The 20093-nt window shown below is 31.2% G+C and overlaps 1 protein-coding gene across 5 annotated transcripts in view; it reads right to left on the bottom strand.

The window, feature by feature from the left end:
* The window catches only part of COL11A1 (collagen type XI alpha 1 chain), a 199688-nt gene that overhangs the window by 9376 nt on the left and 170219 nt on the right, over positions 1-20093 (bottom strand). For all 5 annotated transcript variants that reach the window (XM_074318647.1, XM_074318650.1, XM_074318648.1 and 2 more), the window contains 9 exons: positions 11219-11272; positions 10980-11087; positions 10438-10491; positions 3941-3994; positions 2929-3036; positions 2387-2440; positions 2249-2284; positions 2113-2166; positions 245-494 (listed from right to left, as the gene is read on the bottom strand). In XM_074318647.1, the coding sequence (XP_074174748.1) occupies positions 245-494; positions 2113-2166; positions 2249-2284; positions 2387-2440; positions 2929-3036; positions 3941-3994; positions 10438-10491; positions 10980-11087; positions 11219-11272 (772 nt within the window). The remainder of the gene's footprint in view (positions 1-244; positions 495-2112; positions 2167-2248; positions 2285-2386; positions 2441-2928; positions 3037-3940; positions 3995-10437; positions 10492-10979; positions 11088-11218; positions 11273-20093) is intronic.

Genomic DNA, 20093 nt, shown 5'->3' on the forward strand with positions numbered 1-20093 from the left:
CATCCAAAATGATCTTGTCATAATTTAATGAAACTTTATTTAACAAACAGGGATTTTCCAAAGTAGACTTTGCATTATGCAATGTAAATGACTTTTTCTATCTACAAGTTTGGAATTAACAATTGTTTGCTGCGGTTTTATTTGGAGACTGTATTAAACATTTAACTAGAATTAATGAGCTGACAGTGCACCTCAGTAACTTAGAGGCTCGGTACATTTGCTTTGTCATGTATTATTAACATACCATCTGGGAAGTCAGGATGGCTAAGTTGCAGATCTTTACAAGTTCGGGCTGGGTTGGTCTGAGTGCCCATTGGAAACTTCATATGCTCAATGTCTTGTTTCAGGGAATTGAGGGAACCAAATATTTCTTCCATTCCATCTGAGTAATCAAGAATATTATCACCTGCATCTGCTTGCATACTTTCAGTATGTCTTCTTGTTTTTTTGGGTGACAGGATTGGTAAAGGCTGAATGACTTCACCAGGTGGACCCTGTAAAAGAGATGATATGCATATAATTGTTTCCTAAGGTAAAATATTCCGCAGATTTTATTACTGGTTATGTCATAAGAAATTATAGTTGGTTTAGCTTTTCAATGTTTTCCCTATTTTCAGTGTTTTCTGTAATTGCTACTATAATATATATATATATATATACACACACATTACATCTTCTTATGTATATATATATATATATATATATATATATATATATAAATATATACATAAATCTATCTCTATATATATTATAAAATTTGTAAATTATTTTTAAAAATCTAGTGGAGATACTGGGGTAGGCACACAAATCAGATAATTTCTGGACCTTTTTCTGTATAACTAATGTACAGATTTGTGTGGACATGTTATAGGCATTGCTTTCTTGTTTATTATTTAGTCCTCATTAATTAGTCCTTAAATTCACAACTAGATTTTAGTCTCCAAAGATTAAAACACCATTTTAAGATTCTTGTGTGTTCTAATGAGTTGTCTACTATGCTTGATAATAATTTGTATTCTGATACATTCAACTTTTAAAAATACACATTAGCTTATTTCAAATATTTATAACTTAAGTCTTTATAAATTAACAAACTTAAAGAAATGTAACCAGACTAGAATTTACATATGTGTAAGAGTAGAATTATACTAGATAGATAATCCATGCAATTATGGGTTGAAGTGTGTCCCACAAAACCTCACATGCAGAAGTCCAAAGCCCTAGTACCTCAGATTAACACCTTATTTGTAAACGGGGTCCCTGAAGATATAATTAATTAAGTAAATATGAGGGTATTGAGGTGGGCCTATTCCAATATGACTGGTGTCTTTATAAAAAGGAAAATGTAGGCACAGAGACATGCATAGACAGAAGATGATGTGAAGACATACAGGAGAAGAGAGCCATACACAAGCCAAGAAGACTCGTCTCAAATGTATCTTCCTCCCGCCCCCGCCCTCAGAAGGAACCAATGCTGCTGACACTTTCAATTATGGGTTTTATCTAGGCTTCTAGAACTGTTAGACAATAAATTTCTGCTGTTTAAACCACGTGGTTTTTGGTACTTCGTTTTGGCAGCCCTAGCACACTAATACACAAAAAGTTTGAAAACAAGCTCAAGACAGGAGACTAAAGCTTTTTTCACGTGGATCTATCACTTAATAGTTCTGGGAAGCCTGGAAAATGTCAGCGTTAATAAGTAGTAGTTATTAGTATTGCTTTTATTATTATCATTATATGAAGTAGGAAAAAATGCCTAGCATCTGAACTCTTTCTTTATTCCTAGTGTCAGATATAAATGTATCTTTGTGGCATACAATCAGTTGTTTTCACGAAAATGTGACATAAAAAATATACGACTTTCTTGAAAAACTAACAAGAACAAGTTATCATAATATATAATTAAGGTATCTTTATATTCAAAGAGTGAAACCGAGTAAAAGACGTGTCTCGGCATGCAGACCTGAGTACTTAATTAATGTAGTTGCTAGTTCCTGGAAAATCAGCACTTTGACAGAAGTGTCTTTTCATCCTTCTTATAAATTCAGGGAAGTCACTGGCCATCTCAGAACGCTCATTGCCAGGACATCACTCTTGTGACCGTGCACTTACCGGAGGCCCAGGAGGCCCTGGAAGACCGCTGTCACCCTTCTGGCCAGCAGGTCCCTGTTAAAGAGAAAAAGGAGCAAGATAAATAGAGAACAAGGCTTCCCTGAAAAATTAAAATGCCAAAGGGAAAGGTACTTACAGTAGAGCCTTTGTTACCCTTTGGACCTTGAGGACCCTAGAAAATACAAAATCAAATTACAGATAAAAATATGGAGAATTTGTCTCTTCGGTATATTTATAAGTTTACTTTATAACAATTCTTTTTTATTGTACTTACTGGCAAGCCTGGGGGACCAGGTGGACCTATGGGACCAGCAGGACCTGTAATTCCCTATGGAGAAAATCATTCAAATCAAAGAGTTGTTCTCAGCAATTCCATTTTCATGTTTTTAAGAACAACATACGCTGCAAAATTTAGAGAATATAAAAATACATGAGAATAGCCTAAAATTTTCCATTGTGAATCTTAAGAAATACCTTTGCAAGATTATCTGTTTGTTTTTTTTTCAATTTTGCGCCAATGTCTATATACCTTTATATTCCTGCAACCTTCAGCATAATGATATGTATGCGTTAGGGATTCAAAAAATGTTTGTATAATTAACTAGTGAACAGTAATTTTTGTGATTTTAACTTAAATCATGCATTTTTAATTTATTTCGTCTAAGGTTATGTAAATTTCTTTTTGAAACTATGACTGACTTAAGGAGATTAAAATAAAGAGGCTATAAATCACTTCCTTGGTCAGTTTAAGGGAATGTGTGCAGGTATCTGTGTGTGTCCAATTGGGAAGGAGTAGAAAAATAGATCTTTCCTTACCCCATCACCCTTTGCTCCGGGAGATCCTTGAGTTCCAGGGAGTCCTCTGTCACCCTTCTCACCTTGTTCTCCTGGAGGACCAATCAGGCCTATTAAACCAGGATGTCCCTTTGGAAGGCAGAAAAAATATATATCACTATATAAATTACAGCCATATATTAAATTATAGTCATAACAGAATTGCACAATTTATAAAACATAAAAGTAAAAAACTTAGATTAAAAACTAACCTTTCTGAATAGAATATAGGATTAAGAACCTCTTTCATGTCACCTAACAGGATCATTTACTGCTTATGTTAAGTGAGATCTTTATTTAGGGTTGGGAGTATTATGGAACAAAATGCTTTCTAAAAATACCATCTGCAGTGTTCCATTTATTTAAAGGGAATTCCCTCACCTTAAAGACCAGTAATGACCATTTGTAATATTAGTAAAATAAACAACTTAAAATTCATTATTTTAATAAGCATCTTATTTTATATGAAATAATTTCTATTTTTCAGAGAACATGCAGATTTTAAGAGACATTTGGAGGCTTAAAAATAATCCAAAAAACTTAATGCCATTCTAAAAAAAAGGCTTATTTTCTTTAATTATTTGATGCAACTCAATATACATTGTGGGAAATCAAATTACTATTTGAAAGATATTCTAGTTTAAATTCTTTTATTTTCATGTTTAAAAACACTTTTTATAAAAATAGGCATTTTGTTATTCCCTGTTTATTTTCTGAATGGTTATTTTGGTATAAACATATGCTTTCTCCATTAGGTTCCTACAGCAGACAATGAAAAAATATAACATTGGTTCTGGTACATTTTTCACTATTACTATGTATAATTCATCTTTTCTAAATTCATCTGGGAAGCAAAAGAATGACATCTTTTTCCTTGGTTAGAACGACAAAGACATTCTATGAAATTTCCTTTTGAGTGATTTTAATCTGCAAAATTTTTGCCTCTGATATTAAGTTTTACCAAAATTGTAATAACACAATCTTTTATTCTCACCTTCTCTCCCTTGGAGCCGGGGTCACCTTTGAGACCAGGTAATCCAGGAGGTCCCTAAATAATGAGAAATAATAAACATACATAAAGTAGGTATGGATTACAGAATCATATTACTATACACAAGGCAAGTTTGGTTTTGATAATATGATAAAGTTAAAAAATAATAAGTAATGATTAAGATTCTAAATAATTTTGTGTGTTTAAAGCTACATGGTTTATTATTTAACCATAATAATAAAATACAGTGATAATTTTGATTAAATGAATATGAAGTCAGAAATATAACATGATTTTTCAGTTGAGAAGAAATGATAAAATTTTAAATACACTAATTTTAGAAGAAGGGGTTTCCAAATTATATATCCAGTCAATCAAATGCTGTGGTACTAAATTCAAATTCAAAGGTTAAAATTTTTCCAGTGAAATTTTAAAAAAAGCCTCAATACACTTTTGATAGTCAACTGACCTTTGATAACTACTTCTCCTAAGTAAATGCCCCAGATAACACACACACACACACACACACACACTCACACACACACACACACACACACACACATATATTTAATTATTCATTTTTTTTCAGCTACAGTTGATGTTCAATATTATTTTACATTAGTTTCAGGTGTACAGAATACGAGTTAGACATTTAAATAATTTATGCAGTGACTACCCCGATTAATCTAGTACCCACCTGCATTATAAATAGTTGTTGCAACATTATGGACTATATTCTCTATGCTGTACTTTACATCCCTGTGATGATTTTGTAACTACCAATTTGTATCGCTTGATCCTTTCATCTTTTCCACCCAGCTCCCAAAGCTCCTCCCCTCTGGCAACCATCAGTTTGTTCTCTGTGTCTATGAGTCTGTTTCTGTTTTGTTTGTTAATTTATTTTGTTCTTTAGATTCCACATATAAATGAGATCATATGGTATTTGTCTTTCTCAGTCTGATTTCTTTCATTTAGCATAATACCCTCTAGGTCTACTATGTTGTTGTAAATGGTTAAGATTTCATTCTTTTATATGGCTGAGTAATATTCCATTGTGTATATATACCACATCTTCTTTATCTAGTTGTCTATTGATGAGCACTTGGGTTGATTCTATAGCAAGATAATATTTTTAGCTGTAATTACTGAGTTAAATCTCTTATCTAAATGATTTGTAAATTTAATAATAAGGTAATTTATTTTTTTCATAAAATTCTATCTTTTAATAATTTAACCCTTTTCATAGTCCAAGGTTAAAAATACCATTAATACTAAATTATATTTTCATGAAAACTGGGGCATGACTTTAGCAACTCTTAGTCCTGACTTCTATCCATGGACTTCTACCCATGGATTTTTATATAAAAATCTGTGTATTCCAGGTTGAAGGCAATGCAGAATAAGATCCTTGTTCTGAAATTACAAGTGAAGCTTTGCAGGCAACAGATTCTGTCAGAAATCTAACTGACACTAAAAGATGGTTTGTAAGTATGTGATTGATGAAATGGGGCCAAGATAATGCTACAAAAAGGAGATCACTACTCCCTGTAGCAAAGTAAGGCATTAAGAAACAAAGACAAAATATCTATATGGTTTCTCTATGAGTTTGAATTATTTAAATTGAACTGAATTATTTGAATTATAATGTAAATAATTATTTTTAACATGTCACTTGGAACAGACATTGTTTAACTTTTACCCAGCTATATTATCGTGAGTCTTCACTACTGTATCTTCTACAAGGCTACCGTGAGTAATGATTTTCCCCTTCCACTTAGATACTTTAAGTCTTCAGTATGAAAGAGCATATTAAGTCCCAGTCCATCATTTTGTGAATTTGAAGTATTAAGGGCCATGGTTCTGATCCAAGCAGCATGATGTAATATGAAAAGGATGGGTTCAGAATAGAATAGAATAGACTTGAAACAGAAGCCGGCCTCTCTTAGTGGCAATTTAAGTTAGCTAGTAAAAGAGCTTTGGTTTTCTCATCTATACACCGTGGATTATAATTCCTATTTCAGGGGATTACTGTGAGATTGAGTAGATGAACCCTTTCCATTCCATTCTTAAATCTCTAATCTACTTCTTAAACTAAATTCCTGAACATCAGCGGAAAGTAAGAATAGTAACACCGTTCTTGTGTTAGTATTGTGTAATGACAGTACTTAGGGCTATAATTAGATATATTTATATTTGTTTCAATTAATGAATGAATTTGAAACTTTGTAAGTAATGATATAAAAGTGGACAATTTCCCCATATCTTTCTATTAAGAATAGATAAAAATTATTTTCATAAAAGGTATGTACAATTTTAAATGTAAACACACCTAATAATATGCTTCTAATAAGGAGAAAATTATTAATTCTCAGATGTAAACTTATGTCAATCAGTTCAGATTATCTTTTGCATAAAAATAAACAATCATGCACTTTGTTAAATCTCTGACAGACAAAAAGGAGACAACAAAGAAATTACCAAGTTCACTTTCAGGTATATGCTAAGGCTGGGTTTTAACTCTAAACTTTCATCTAGTTTATTAATACCCTGACATAGTAGAGCTCAAAGTGTGGTCCTCAGACCAGCAGCATTAGAATCATCTGTGAATTTATTAGTGAAGCAAATTCTTAGGCTTCATCCAGAAAACTGTATCTGAAATTCTGGAGTTAGAGATCAGCAATCTGTTTTATAGGTTCGATACTCATTAAGGTTTGAGAAACATGGCTCTGTGGCATTAGGTCCCAAATCCAGTTAAATCAATATGTAAAATCAGAATAGCATAAAGGATCTCATTTATGTTAAAAAGTTACTTATTTAGTCGTACTAGTTTAATCACTTTAAAATTAAGAGAATATATTTTGTATCTACTTTTTTTTTATCTCATCAGATAGGCCTGGTGAACCATCAGTTAGGAAAATGATATTGCCCAATAACACATTTAAAAAGAAATAATATAAATGAGTGATGGAAACAAATAGTTTCTTGAGGTCATGTCACCATCAGGATAGATGCCAAATACTTTATGTTAGAACAAGATGGAGTAAAAAAGCATGAAAAAGTAGTTCTAATAAAAATGTAATTGCATGAAAGAACCATGTGCTTGAAACAGTAGCAGAAACCACTTAAGAATATTGGTTAAAATTGAAACATGTCAGTTAAAAGTAAATACATTCTTTAGATTGAAAATACAAAACTCTTTAAAGAGGCCAGATTGTTTTCTTCCTTCACTTCTCACATTCTATTCAAACTCTTTCAGAAATGTGATATAGTTTATAGAAATTTGGCTGTATGTGGGAAAATGGATAGGGACATCTCTTCCTGGGCATCAATATTTTAATCACTACTTCATTCAGTCTCAAATCTACCACACATTAGTTGGGTAATGTTTGATCTATTACTTATTATCTCTGAGCTTTGTTTATAAAAGTATTCTAATAATAACAACTGTGTCATAGTATTGTGATAATGAAAGAAAAAACAAGCTTACAGAAACATTGCATAAACACTGAACTTAATGTTAATCATTATCATTTGTTTTTGAAATGCTAGACGGCTATTAATCAGCTTTCTCATCACATTCTAAAAGTACAAGCTAAAATGGCAAAAAAAAAGAAAAGAAGAAATACTAGGAATTCTAATTGCTCAGGCTTAATGAGAAACATGCTAGACGTTATTTGTGTTTCTAATGAATTTTAAATCATTTCTATAAATATTATTCATGAACGAGTTAGAGGAAATGATGATTAATTCCTCTATGCTACTAATCTCTTTAAAAATTACGAACTATTCCTAAGGAGAAATTTGCCAAGCAAAATCAGGTTCTTATCATTTTCATAAGTTGGAAATAGAAAGTGGTAAAGTGATGATATTAATAGTAGTTATAAATAACCTTCTGAACCTGGAACATATCAAAAATATTAACTCTGCATATAAAAATGTTATTCCAAGTATACATATTTTCTATTCCCCCTTTCGGATACTGTAAATTGAAAAACCCTAGGGAAATACATAATTCATAAGTAATAAAGTGAAAAGGAAAGCAGGGATGATACATTCCTAAGTGTCCAGAATACACAATTGAACATTTTCCCCTGCAGAATTATGCTTTACAGAATATTTGCTTTGATATACATCTCAAAACTCTAATGCATTAAAGTTTAAAGAAACTGCAGATCCTACACTTTATTCAGAATGCAATATTGTGGAATAATATTTAATTTGGTGAAAAGCAAATGCTTTGTTGTTTAAACCTGCTTAATCATTATGGGTTGCTACCTATCTCAACATTGTTTACAGATAGTTTAAATGTCGCATTAAAAAAATCAAACTGCAATGTGGTAATGCATCCTACCATTTACTCAGGTATTTATGGTTTGAAAAATAAATCTATCAGATCTTTTATTTATCAGTATATGAAAAGAAGGAATGTATGATAATACTAAGGTAAACTTGTCCAAAGATAAATAGTGAACAATTTTTTGTCTACATTGGAACAGATTCCTAATATGAGAGAATATAAAACAAAGCAAAATACAAGCTTAAAACTAAAATAGAGGCTAATCCTGTCTTCAAAAAGGAAAACAAATTAATTCATTTAAACTGCATGGCATCCCATAGCAGATGTTATTAATGTTCTTATTTTACACATGAGGAACCTAAAGCTTAAAAAAATTGAGTAACTTTCCAAAAGTCATTCAGGGTGCTTGTTTTTGAAATCAGGGAGCTTGGCTTGAGAGTCAATGACCTTAACCAGAGAGCATGATATACTACTTCTTGCTCTGCTCTCAAATTATCTACTAAAATACATTTTCTTAGCTGAGTTTAAATTGCCATAAATGACATCTTGAAGATGATTTTTCCACCCATCCTCACCTCATGAGGACCAAGTAGCAGTTTCGTTAAAATTAGGTATCATAGTCAAATTATTTGACACTATGGAAAAGCTACAATACGTACTTAAAACAAGCAGCCAGAGAAAGGAATGGCCCCCATGCTGCTCAATTCTGATCCTTTTCACTTCACTCTACTTAAAAGGCTTGTTCAGCCCCTCACTTGCTCTGTAAACACATTTACCTAAGAGTCAGAAATATAAACTTTTGCAAGTCGGAATCAGGTGGTATGTCTGATGGTTTTATTTTTAATATTAGTCCAAGGAAATCTCCAGCATGATGTTTTTTATTTCGTCTGGAGAAAGGTCAGAATACTTATTGGAAAATCTGAAGTAACACGAAAAAAAATCTCTGGCAAATTTTAGAGTGACATTAAGGCGAAGTACTTTGTTTTTCCAGGCTCTGACTCGGTGCAGTTAGGAGTTTACCATATTTACAGAGAATATTCTCTAAACAGTGGTACAGACGTCGAGCTGCTCCTGCTTTAGCCAGGCCATGGTTCCTGTGATGATGGGCTCATGTGCAGATTTGATAATCTCCTGTTGGAAGTCACTCAAAATTTGATAACTTTTATCCAGTTACTAAAAAATGATCTTTAACTTTTCAGTGAAAGGTAAAAAAAATAATCTCTGTAACACTTACGAAATATTTGGTATGTTAGAGAAAATTTTTGTGACATTTTTACCAAAAGGAATGACCAAAATTACTCTTGAATAATTAAGATTGTGAAGCCCAGTTTTGATGGCTTTCTGAGTACAGCTATATCTCTGATATAATTAATATATTCATGATAAGCAGTATTTTTACAAAATTTAAGTTACTGTACGGGGGAACTTAACTATTTAAATCACTATGAATCACATAGAATAGTGCTGTGTGCTTTGTTTGCTGCTTGGAATAATTCCTTTATACATAACTATTTTTGGACAATGAAGTTCAAAGGAAGTTTAAAAATATGTCACCGAGTAAGCAATAATTTTAAAGGTGAGACTTTCTGCCCAAATGTTGTAGTGAGGATAGCCTTGGCTTCTACAATGAACTCCATCTATGAACATTATGCTGGTCGGCTACATGCTTTATTGCATTTGTCAAGCATGTTGTTTGCACACAGTGTATGATGGTAACCAAGATTCACTGATGTAATAATTATGTCTTTCTTCACTAATGGGGGGCGGGGGGTTAATATTTTATCTTTCAGCCTGCGTGACTCACGAAGAGAACAATTTATTTGGTGAACGAATCACTGTAGGCCTGTGCCAACGTTATTCTTTTAAATAAAGTGCCAGGAAACTAAGTGCAATTGCATGCACTTGGGGGAACTGTCCACATTTGGAAAAGAGCTGGCTGGGCCATTAGTGGCATTTTGTTCAGAGTGGAAATATATTTTTCATCCAAAGGACATAAGAAAGATCTTCTGATCAAGAGGGATATTTTCCAAATAACCTATCAGTTAGGATTATTTTCCTCTTTTTAGGTCTGAGTAATACACTTCCTTGAACATTGTACAAAATATAAACCAATTTGTAAGATAAAATTTCAGGAATTCTAGCCTATAAACAATTTTGTTCCTGGAATTCTCCCTTTCTAAACAACAGAAAAGATGCTACTCACCAGAGGACCAGGTGGCCCATCCTGGCCTGCAGCTCCAGGGAGCCCTTGTTCTCCCTATGGAAAATAAACATGATTAATGTTTTTAAATTAATGAAAGAATGCATATTTCTTTTTATTTTAATTTTGGAAATATAAATAGAAAGAAAGCAAACATCATCTGTGAATTTCATAACATGGGGAATATCTACAAATATTGCAAGCAATTTTGAGTACTTTTACTTTGTATTTGTCTATATGCACATACATACACATATACGGATGGATGGATTTGTGTATAAACATTTTACATCTTTGAAATTTTATGGTTTAATCTTCTATTTTGCCATTATAAGTGAGAATTTCACCATGAACTTGTTAAATCAATGACATAACTTAGATATTTTAAGACTTTAATTATTATATAATATTTCGTGAATTCCTATGAAACATCAACACTATAATTTATGAAATGATGCTGACATAAACATTTTCATTTATAATTTTTTTAGAAATAAAAAGTTATTTTCACAATGGCCTTTTCTTTTCCTAGCACAGATGCTCACCACAGGGCCAGGGATTCCCCGAAGACCCTCTGGACCAGGCTTTCCGGAAGGTCCCTGAGGACCAATTGGGCCAGTTTTTCCAGGTGGACCTTCAGCCCCTGCTTCTCCCTGTTATAAGATACAACATGTGCATACTTTGGTAATGAAGAAAGACATTTTATTACCTTATAGACAGTATTAATATAGAGGTGCAATGTATGCATGAGCTTTTCACACAATACCTATAAAATATGTTTTACCTTAGCACCTTTTTCACCTTGTCTTCCTTCAGCACCTGCAGCCCCAGGAGGACCCTATAAACATAAAATCACATTTAAAATATATATCACATATTAAAGTAAGGTAACTGAAGACTTATTTACAAATACTCCAGTGTAATTTGTAATAGATCTTAATGAAGGGTGGCTTTCTGCAGCTATGAAGTTTAAAACACAATGAGAAAAATCAAACCCTTTTTATACAGAAACTTTGAGTTAAAATATTAAAAATAAATAAAGTGAAGATTGAATAGAATACAGATAATCACATAATATCAATGTAAAGAAACAGTAAAGGTAACATTTTTAAAGAAATACTGATTGTCATCCTTAGCATATTAAACACTTAAATATCATTTATTATGTTTTACAATTAAGAATTAATTGAATGTATCAGATTTCACTTTCATCTTTATATGCTTTAAGCCTGGCTCCTTTCTTAATCTTAGAACATCCATGTTACACGTTCTCAGCGGATCATGTTTGACCAGCGCAGCACACCATTTAAAACCTTGACGATCAACAGACTGTATTTTCATTTTCTAGAAATATGTAATTCACACAAATAAGTGGTATAAAAAAATAGTATCACTTTTGAAAACCTAGTATTAGAACAAAGGAAGAAAAAAAACATGTCATCCAAAAGGTTAAGAGGATATTCCAGCATTTGCATGACTTTTGTTTAGGTGCATGGATTGCTATGGAGAAATACTAATGGGTATACAATACATACAGATATATATATGTATATATATATACATATATATATGTATTTATTTATATATTTATATATACTTATATATAATAACATTACATATAAATATATATATGTAAAAGCTATTCATAATATTATTCCTTGTATGTATGTATGTGTGTGTGTGTATCTACTATGTATATTTCTAGACTATATGTTTATTTCTATCTTTGTAGGGTATCCATTTACCTAATTTCCTTTTTTTATTAGCTGTGTGACTTTTCGCATATTATTAGTATTTCTAAACTTCAGTTCTTTTTTCCATAAAATATTACCAATAAGAATTTTATTGCTATAGACTTGCTAAATTTAAATAACATACACATGCGTAAAAGTATTTTGGGAACTATCCAGTATAGCAGAATCAAATACAGGTATGAAATCTGGTGCTTAAGAACATAAAGCCTGGATTCAGACTGCCTGGCTTCCCATCCTGGCTCTGCCACTAATTAGAACTGTGATCTTTGGCAAGTTACACACCCTGTCAGTGCTTCAGTTTACTTTTCTGCAAAATATGAATAGTAACAGCAGCTATCTCCCTGAGTCGTCATGAGAAGCCAACGCATTGACAAATGTAAATGGACATAAACACTGCAAATATTAGCTATTGTTATTATCATTACTAAAATTATCATTCTATATTGAAGTATTTTACCTATGCTTTTCACCATATTGGCAACCTAAGAGTCAGTTGCAACAAAAGAGACTTTCAAAATACATTTGTAGACACCATGTCAAAAAATTACTTATTCCATCCATGCTATTTATAATATCTGAAAAGTATAAATGCCATGTTTGAAATTGTTTTAACTAGAAAATTTAAAGTTGGCGAAAAATTATTATATAATGTGATCCTGTAATATATAATCAGATCTCGAAATATGATATTCAGATTTCCTTCTTACATTTACAGTCACGTGTGAAATATAAAACTTCACATTTTTAAACCTTGTAGCAAAATGAAGTAGCAAAGAGTAACTTATATTACATATATATAACATATGATATTCAAGTTGTCAAAGAAAATAATTTTTCAAGCTAGAAATAAGATGTTATAATACCTGTTATATTTAAATTTTGTTCCTAATAATTATACGCGGTCCTTGATATCTTCGCTTTTGGCATTTCATAGAAACTTTTCAAACCAACATGAACAGGGTACTGGGTTTGCTAACCCACTAAGTGTGCTTTTAGTCTATAGAGCTACACAATATATATTCATAATAAACTCATTATAATACATATAAAATTTATAATTTTATTATAAAATATTAATGCAGTTCCAGTAATTGAATTTTTACAATTACTAAACAAGCATTAAGATTCAATCCGATGCTGATAAATTTTCTGCACAAATTCAGACACAAGTACAGAAAGTTTAAAAAGGAAACTTAGTGCTCTCTAGGAAATTGCATTCATTTCTCCCCAGACTCTCGTTTTCCATTTGTTTACTTTAATTTTTGCAATGAATTGTGCTCAAAATTATGAACTGAGATTGAGGTTGGGGGTCGGGGAGAGTAGTGGAGATGGTGTTAATTGGTGAGAATAAGGCAAGGCAGGAAGATGACTTTCTTTCAGATGCATTATTAATATTCCAATAGTGAGTACAGGCTAGTTTTTCATATGGTCTTTTAAATCCACATTTAAAATGAGTATCAAGCACTTCATCAAACTCAGACAGTGCCGTGAACTCATTTATCTCTGAGAGAGTCAATGAATATATATCATTAGTATTTATTTTCTCAATATCATCGCTGTGACCCTATATATTATTAGGCATTCATTGTGCCTCAACCCAAAGATAAGAAATGTATAGATTCTGCAGTCCCTTGAAGCAACAGCAATAAGTTAACAGTAATATATGCATTTAAACTTAAGTGCGTCTTTTGAATTTCATTTTATCAATGCAAGAGGGTTTCTGTATAGAAGCAAAAGCTCCAAATATTTCCTCATGTTAACATGCTGAGTCATAAATTATTGTGGTGTGATATTGAAAAGATCAACCTATGCAAAGTGGATAAAACAACCATAATGAATACAATTTGGGGAATAGAAATTATGAGATTCAACTGAATAGTGGGTTTTTCCTTATTCTCTGAAGGTTTTCCTCTACACTAGTGACATAAAGGCATGGGGTCTTAAACTCAAAAGATTGCACTTATACACATGAACTTTATAGTATAGAAGATTTATAAATATCTGGCTTTAAAAAAAAGCAAGGCATCAGCAGTCTAAAATCATAACAAAAACACTGCTTTTACTGCAATGGAGAAAAGAAAATCCAAGTTTAAAGAGCCTAGAGAATTTAAACAAAACTAAACTACAGTAGTCATAAATTTGTGATTCAAATAAAGGGTTTCTCCATCCCCAAAAGATTTCTTTTCTCTTTGAGTGAATGTCTGATGTCTGTCATAGTGGCAATGTATGTTAAGTGGCTTTGGTCTGTTCTTTTTCTCCCCCCCCACCCCATTTTCATTTATTCCTTATATTTTTTTCCAAATGGCACAAAAGTTTTAAGAAAAATTCAAATGAAAAGAGATAACACACTTTTTTTTTTGGTAGGAGACTAGAAAGTTTCCTTTGGGAAAAAGAAAAACTAATAATGCCTATGGACAAATTCTTGTCTTAGTCATTTATTTCTCATATATCTGTATACACAGAGGGTCAAGGACTTAATCTAGTGAACTACTTGTTGTGCTTTCATGAAGTAAAGAGTGTTCTGATTGAAAAATTCCTCATAAATCATGACATACTATAACGAACTTCAGTTACTTCTCTATAGTAGTGACTGTCACACGGAATTTTCCTCCCTATGAGAAATATACTCTATATAAAATACACACATAGTCCTCTCTTCAAAACTTATCCTTTACAATACTATTCTATAATATACCCATTCTCCCATTATGTCTCAATAATTGATGTCTTCCTTATGTGTCAGAAATGGGCCATGCATGGAGTATACAAAAAAATAAAAGTGAAACCCTAAGGAGTTCACAAAGTTTAGTTATGAAGCTAAACATCAAAATTAACATATCCAATACACTATAAAGTGTACAAAAACGAAATAGTTGTACAAAATAGGTACATTGATCTAGTTTGGCAGTAAGGAAGGCTTGCCTAAGAACTCAACCTCTGATTCTGAATCTTAGTGTGGGTAGATGTGGGAAGGGTGTTTCCTTCTAACACTTTACCTTCTCATCATTCACATTCGTGCATAAAGGCATAGGGATCTGAGAATATATTAATATATTTTATATGGATATATTCATATATATGTATATATCACACATATATACATACACACAGACACTATCAGTATATATGGATATATATAGTAAGTTAAGCTTTCCTAACTCTCAATAAAAAACATCAGTTATTGTTTTAATTTTTATTGTGAACTTTTGTTTGGCAATATGAGTTGGATGCTTTAAAATTCCATTTAATAAGTGCATTTTCCAGTTATAATGTTTAAATTATTTTAGTCAGCTCTAAAATTTTTTTCAATATAAAGGCATGGCTCTTGGTTTCAAACAACTATAATGATAACTTGAGTATTAAAATTTCATGGCTTATTTACACAAACTGTACAATCTTCTAGTGCCCGAAGGAAATATACATTTATTCTCAAGTATTACAAATGCATGACAGAATGTACATGTACTACAAATGACAACTTAATTTTCCTACTTGTTCAATAACTGTCAAAATGTTGTTTCTTGGCATCAACACCACTTGCAACATTCTGATCAATATTCTATTAGGAAGGTTTGTTTGTAAGATTCAGTCATGGAAAAAAGTGTAATACTTTTGAACACATTTCTAGTCATTGTTACTTCTGCAATGAGATGTTGTAGCAAAATTCTTATTGGAACACGTCTTTAGTCATTGTTACTGCTACAATGGGACATTATAGCAAAATTCTTGTTGGTCTACCCATCTGTGTCTCCAATATGGTGAAACTAAGGATAGGAGAAATGTTAACTTCCTCAAAATATATACAAAGCTTACTTAAGATTACCTGTTGTAGATAGACTAAAGGGAAATAGATGGTAAGGCAATTCTGTATTCAATCAAATAATAAGTGTGTAGATCAGGTATTATAATTATTGCACAGGAATATGTTTTTTTTTTTTTTTCCTTTTTCACAACAGTGATATTAAATTGTCTGTTGCATGAAAATACATTGCTGCCTCCTGACTAAACACAAAGTTTCAGTTCACAAAATTCACTCTGCACCGTATCCCCTCAGGCTCCAGGGTTGTGTGTTCACCTAGTGTATAAACAGAGTGACCTCACATGTGTGCAGTACATATAAATTCTTAAGTACTTCTGTCTCAATTGACTCAGTTTAATCACATTATTTCTCAAACTAGTTTTAAATCCTTGTTGTTTGGCAAACCCATATTATTAAAATTATATGTGCTCATCATGAAATTAATGCTCCGTTTTTTTGGCAGTCCTTCTCATCAGAAATTATTTTACAATACGTCTTACAAGATTTTACATGAGTTTATACCAAAGAATAGATAATACAAATATGTATAATTTCAACAGAATCACAGTGTACTGTACTTTAAAAATGTAATTAATTAATATTTTACAGACTTTTGTACGTGTCACCCAGTTATTTCAGTATTGAGCACTGAAAAACTTTAATGGCACAGCAAATTCAACATTAAACAAAACTAAGTTTACTATGAAGTTACAATGAATTTATTGCTAATAAACTTTCATTTTAATTTATATAACTCAGAATTAGAAACAATGTTTTAACCTTTTTTTACCGATATACTTATGTTTATTTCACTTATAAATGATGCCATAATTAGAAACCTGTATTTAATTCCTTAAAATAAAAGCATCTGTTGCTTGAGTTGCTGAGAAATCCAGATATTAGACTAGGTGTTTTATATATACATTTTATTAATTTAATTTAGTCTTATCTGTAACATTGAAAATTAGATACTATGTCCAATTTATAAATGAGAAACCTGAGACTCAAAGTAATTAACTTAACCCAAGTGATATTTCTAGGTAGTAAAACAAGAATTTGAAACCAGGTCTGTTTGATTCTAGTGCAAGAGCATTTGGACTACTTTGTGCAGAGAATAAGCTATAAAGAATACCAGTTTATAGGATGAGAAAGACCTAAGTAAATAATTTGTATTTTTTCAGCTAAGTCACATATCTTCTTAGGTTAAGATAGATCTCTTACCTAAATTAACTAGTTTGGTTGGTTATAATTTAAAAGAATGCTAATGTTAAATCAGAGCAAATGATAATTTGTTTTTAATTTGGGGAGGACATTGGTTGATAAAACTATATAGGTTTCAAGTGTACAATTCTATAATACATCACCTGTATATTGCATCATGTGTTCACCACCCAAAGTCAAATCGCCTTCAATTACCACATGTTAGACTCCCTTTTAATAAGATTCTTGACACTAGAGTGATCATTAAAAATATATTTTACTCTGGTGAAAAAAATAAATTATTGTATAAAATAAGGCCAATTAGGCCTGATAGTTTACCCAAACCTAATACAGGACACAAATGAACACATTTTGTTAAATGTCTTTCGGGTTAGAGGTAGTAATGCCACATGTTAAAAAAGGAAAACCTGAATAATACTGTTCGGTTGAGCTGACCTAAGGTTGATTTTTCTGCCCTATCAAAATGGATGTAAACAACTTTATAAGCAATGCATAGTCATCACCATTCTTATGTCCTTAATAAAAAGCCTTCTAATCTTGTTAACAGAAGTTACTAGAATGGATTAAAAATAGCTCATCATATTTGTATAAATTGTTATTTAAAATGGGAACCTAGAACATTCCTAAATTTCTTGGTGAGATTATTTTTAAATAATTCATCAAAAATCAAAAAGGGAGAACTCCACTAAAGAACTTTCTAACAACGCTAAAGAAAAATATAACACAAGGAGTATCTCTGTATTTTAATATCTTCGTATTTAAATATCTTAGTCTCTTAACATATAAATATATTACTAACTACATGTCACTTGCAAATATTGCAACCGTCTTTCTCTCAGAGAAATAACTACCATCCTAAATTTTGATTAGTGATTGCCTTAATTTTCTTTATCATGTCTACCACTTGTGTTTGAATATTAAACATGTTTTTAAAATTTGTTTTGCATATTATATAAATATTATCTATCTTTTCCAGCTCAACATTATGTATATTTATTGTATATATTTTCTTCCTAACACCAGTTATTTGAGATCCATCCACATTGATTCATGCATCTGCAATACATCCATTTCTATTGCCATATAATATGTTAGCTTATGAATATATCTCAATGCACTTATCTTTTCTATATGTGTCTCTTGGATAAGATGTGTCAGGTATCATCTAGGACATGTACCTAGGAATTTACATTTACAAGACGGTAGGAAAAGGACATGTTAAATTTTTACTGGGTAACATGGAACAATTTTCCTAAAGCAGTTGTACCAGTTAACTCGCAATAGCTGTATACAATAATCCCCATTATTACTATTATTTTAAATGTTTCCAACATTTGGTGTGTCAGACTTAAAATTTTGTCAATACATGGATGTGGGTGGTATCTCAATGCCAATTTAAACACACATTTGCCTGACTTCTACACATCTTTACATGTGTTTGTCAAGCATTTGTGTCACATATCTTTTCATGCCTTTTGCTGATTTATTCTATTTGTTCTTTGTGGTTTTCTTCTTAATTTGTAGGGCATACTTAGAAACCTGGAAAACTTTGCTCTGCAAGTTTTCTATATGTTACAAGTATTTTCTCCTATTTGAATCTTTTATTTTCAATGTCTTTTCAGTATTTTTATATAAACAGAAACATTATTTTCCCCCAGAAATGTCTATTTGTAAAATATTTCATACATCATACATGGTTCCATTCTGACACACCAATGTGACCAGAATTTATGACTAAGGTTATAAATTTAAACTCCGTTAAATTTTGAAAATATTTCAAGGTTTTCTTTTTCACATTTAAGATTTTAACTCAACTAGAATTAATTTTTTGTAAGTGGAGATAAAGTCCAATTTTATTTTTTCCATGTATATATTCAACTGCCCCAGCATAATTTATTAATAGTCTATCCTTTATCCAATGATCTACAATGTCTAATTTGATCTTATTCTCATTATAAAGAGAAAGGAATTAAGAATCAGAGATTAATTGTTCTTATGTTATACCTCGCTTAAGTAGTAAATGCAGATATTCAACTCAAGTGTCAGTGAATAAGAAGGCAAATACATGGGTTTTCTACTACACAAAATGGTCTTGGTGTTGTAGAATAGAGTATAATCTAAACCTCTGTATATGGGCAGACTTTTCTAGGACATTTCCTCAATTCTTGAATGAAGTAGCGGTTTTTCTAGAAGCTTAATCATTAAAATTATGATTGTTAGTAATTACACATCCCAAAGTATTCAATACAAATGTTTTTAAAAATCTGTTATAATAAAGAAAAGATTTTGTTACATTGTTTTAACAAGATTTAAAAATTAGTGAATATGAATGGATATTTTGAAAGTATATAATAGTATCAATATTAACTACTATACTGAGATAGTTTCATATGTAGCTTAATAGATTTAAAATGTATTTTTAATTATGTTATTTTTATTTTGCATGCTCCCATTCATGCTCGCTAGGAAATTATTATTATTAATTACCCTTTTATATTTCAAAATCAGTTGCTTTCCAAATTAGTAATTCATGTGATCAACTACTGTATAGCTAAAGAAACTAATTCATTTTATAACTCTGTCACCATATTAGGAAAATTCATCCCAAATACCAAATTGTACTTATTAGTTGAATTTTTCAAAGATGGCAAATAATTTGTTTGACATATTTAAAAATGAAATTAAACTGGATAGCACTTGCTGTTTGAATAACAGAATAAACTGAGAAGCTGCCAATATATACACTAATATATTCAAAGTAGATTTTGATACAGTCTCTTCTTCTTTAGTGGCTACCACACTTTGAAAGGAGGTTTAATTCCCTCTGTATCAAAAGCCTTATAATTTATACCTATAAGATGATAACTTTTTTGTGCTCATATTCA

This window comes from Rhinolophus sinicus, linkage group LG14 (assembly GCF_036562045.2).
Source record: "Rhinolophus sinicus isolate RSC01 linkage group LG14, ASM3656204v1, whole genome shotgun sequence".
In the NCBI taxonomy this organism is placed as follows: Eukaryota; Metazoa; Chordata; class Mammalia; order Chiroptera; family Rhinolophidae; genus Rhinolophus; species Rhinolophus sinicus.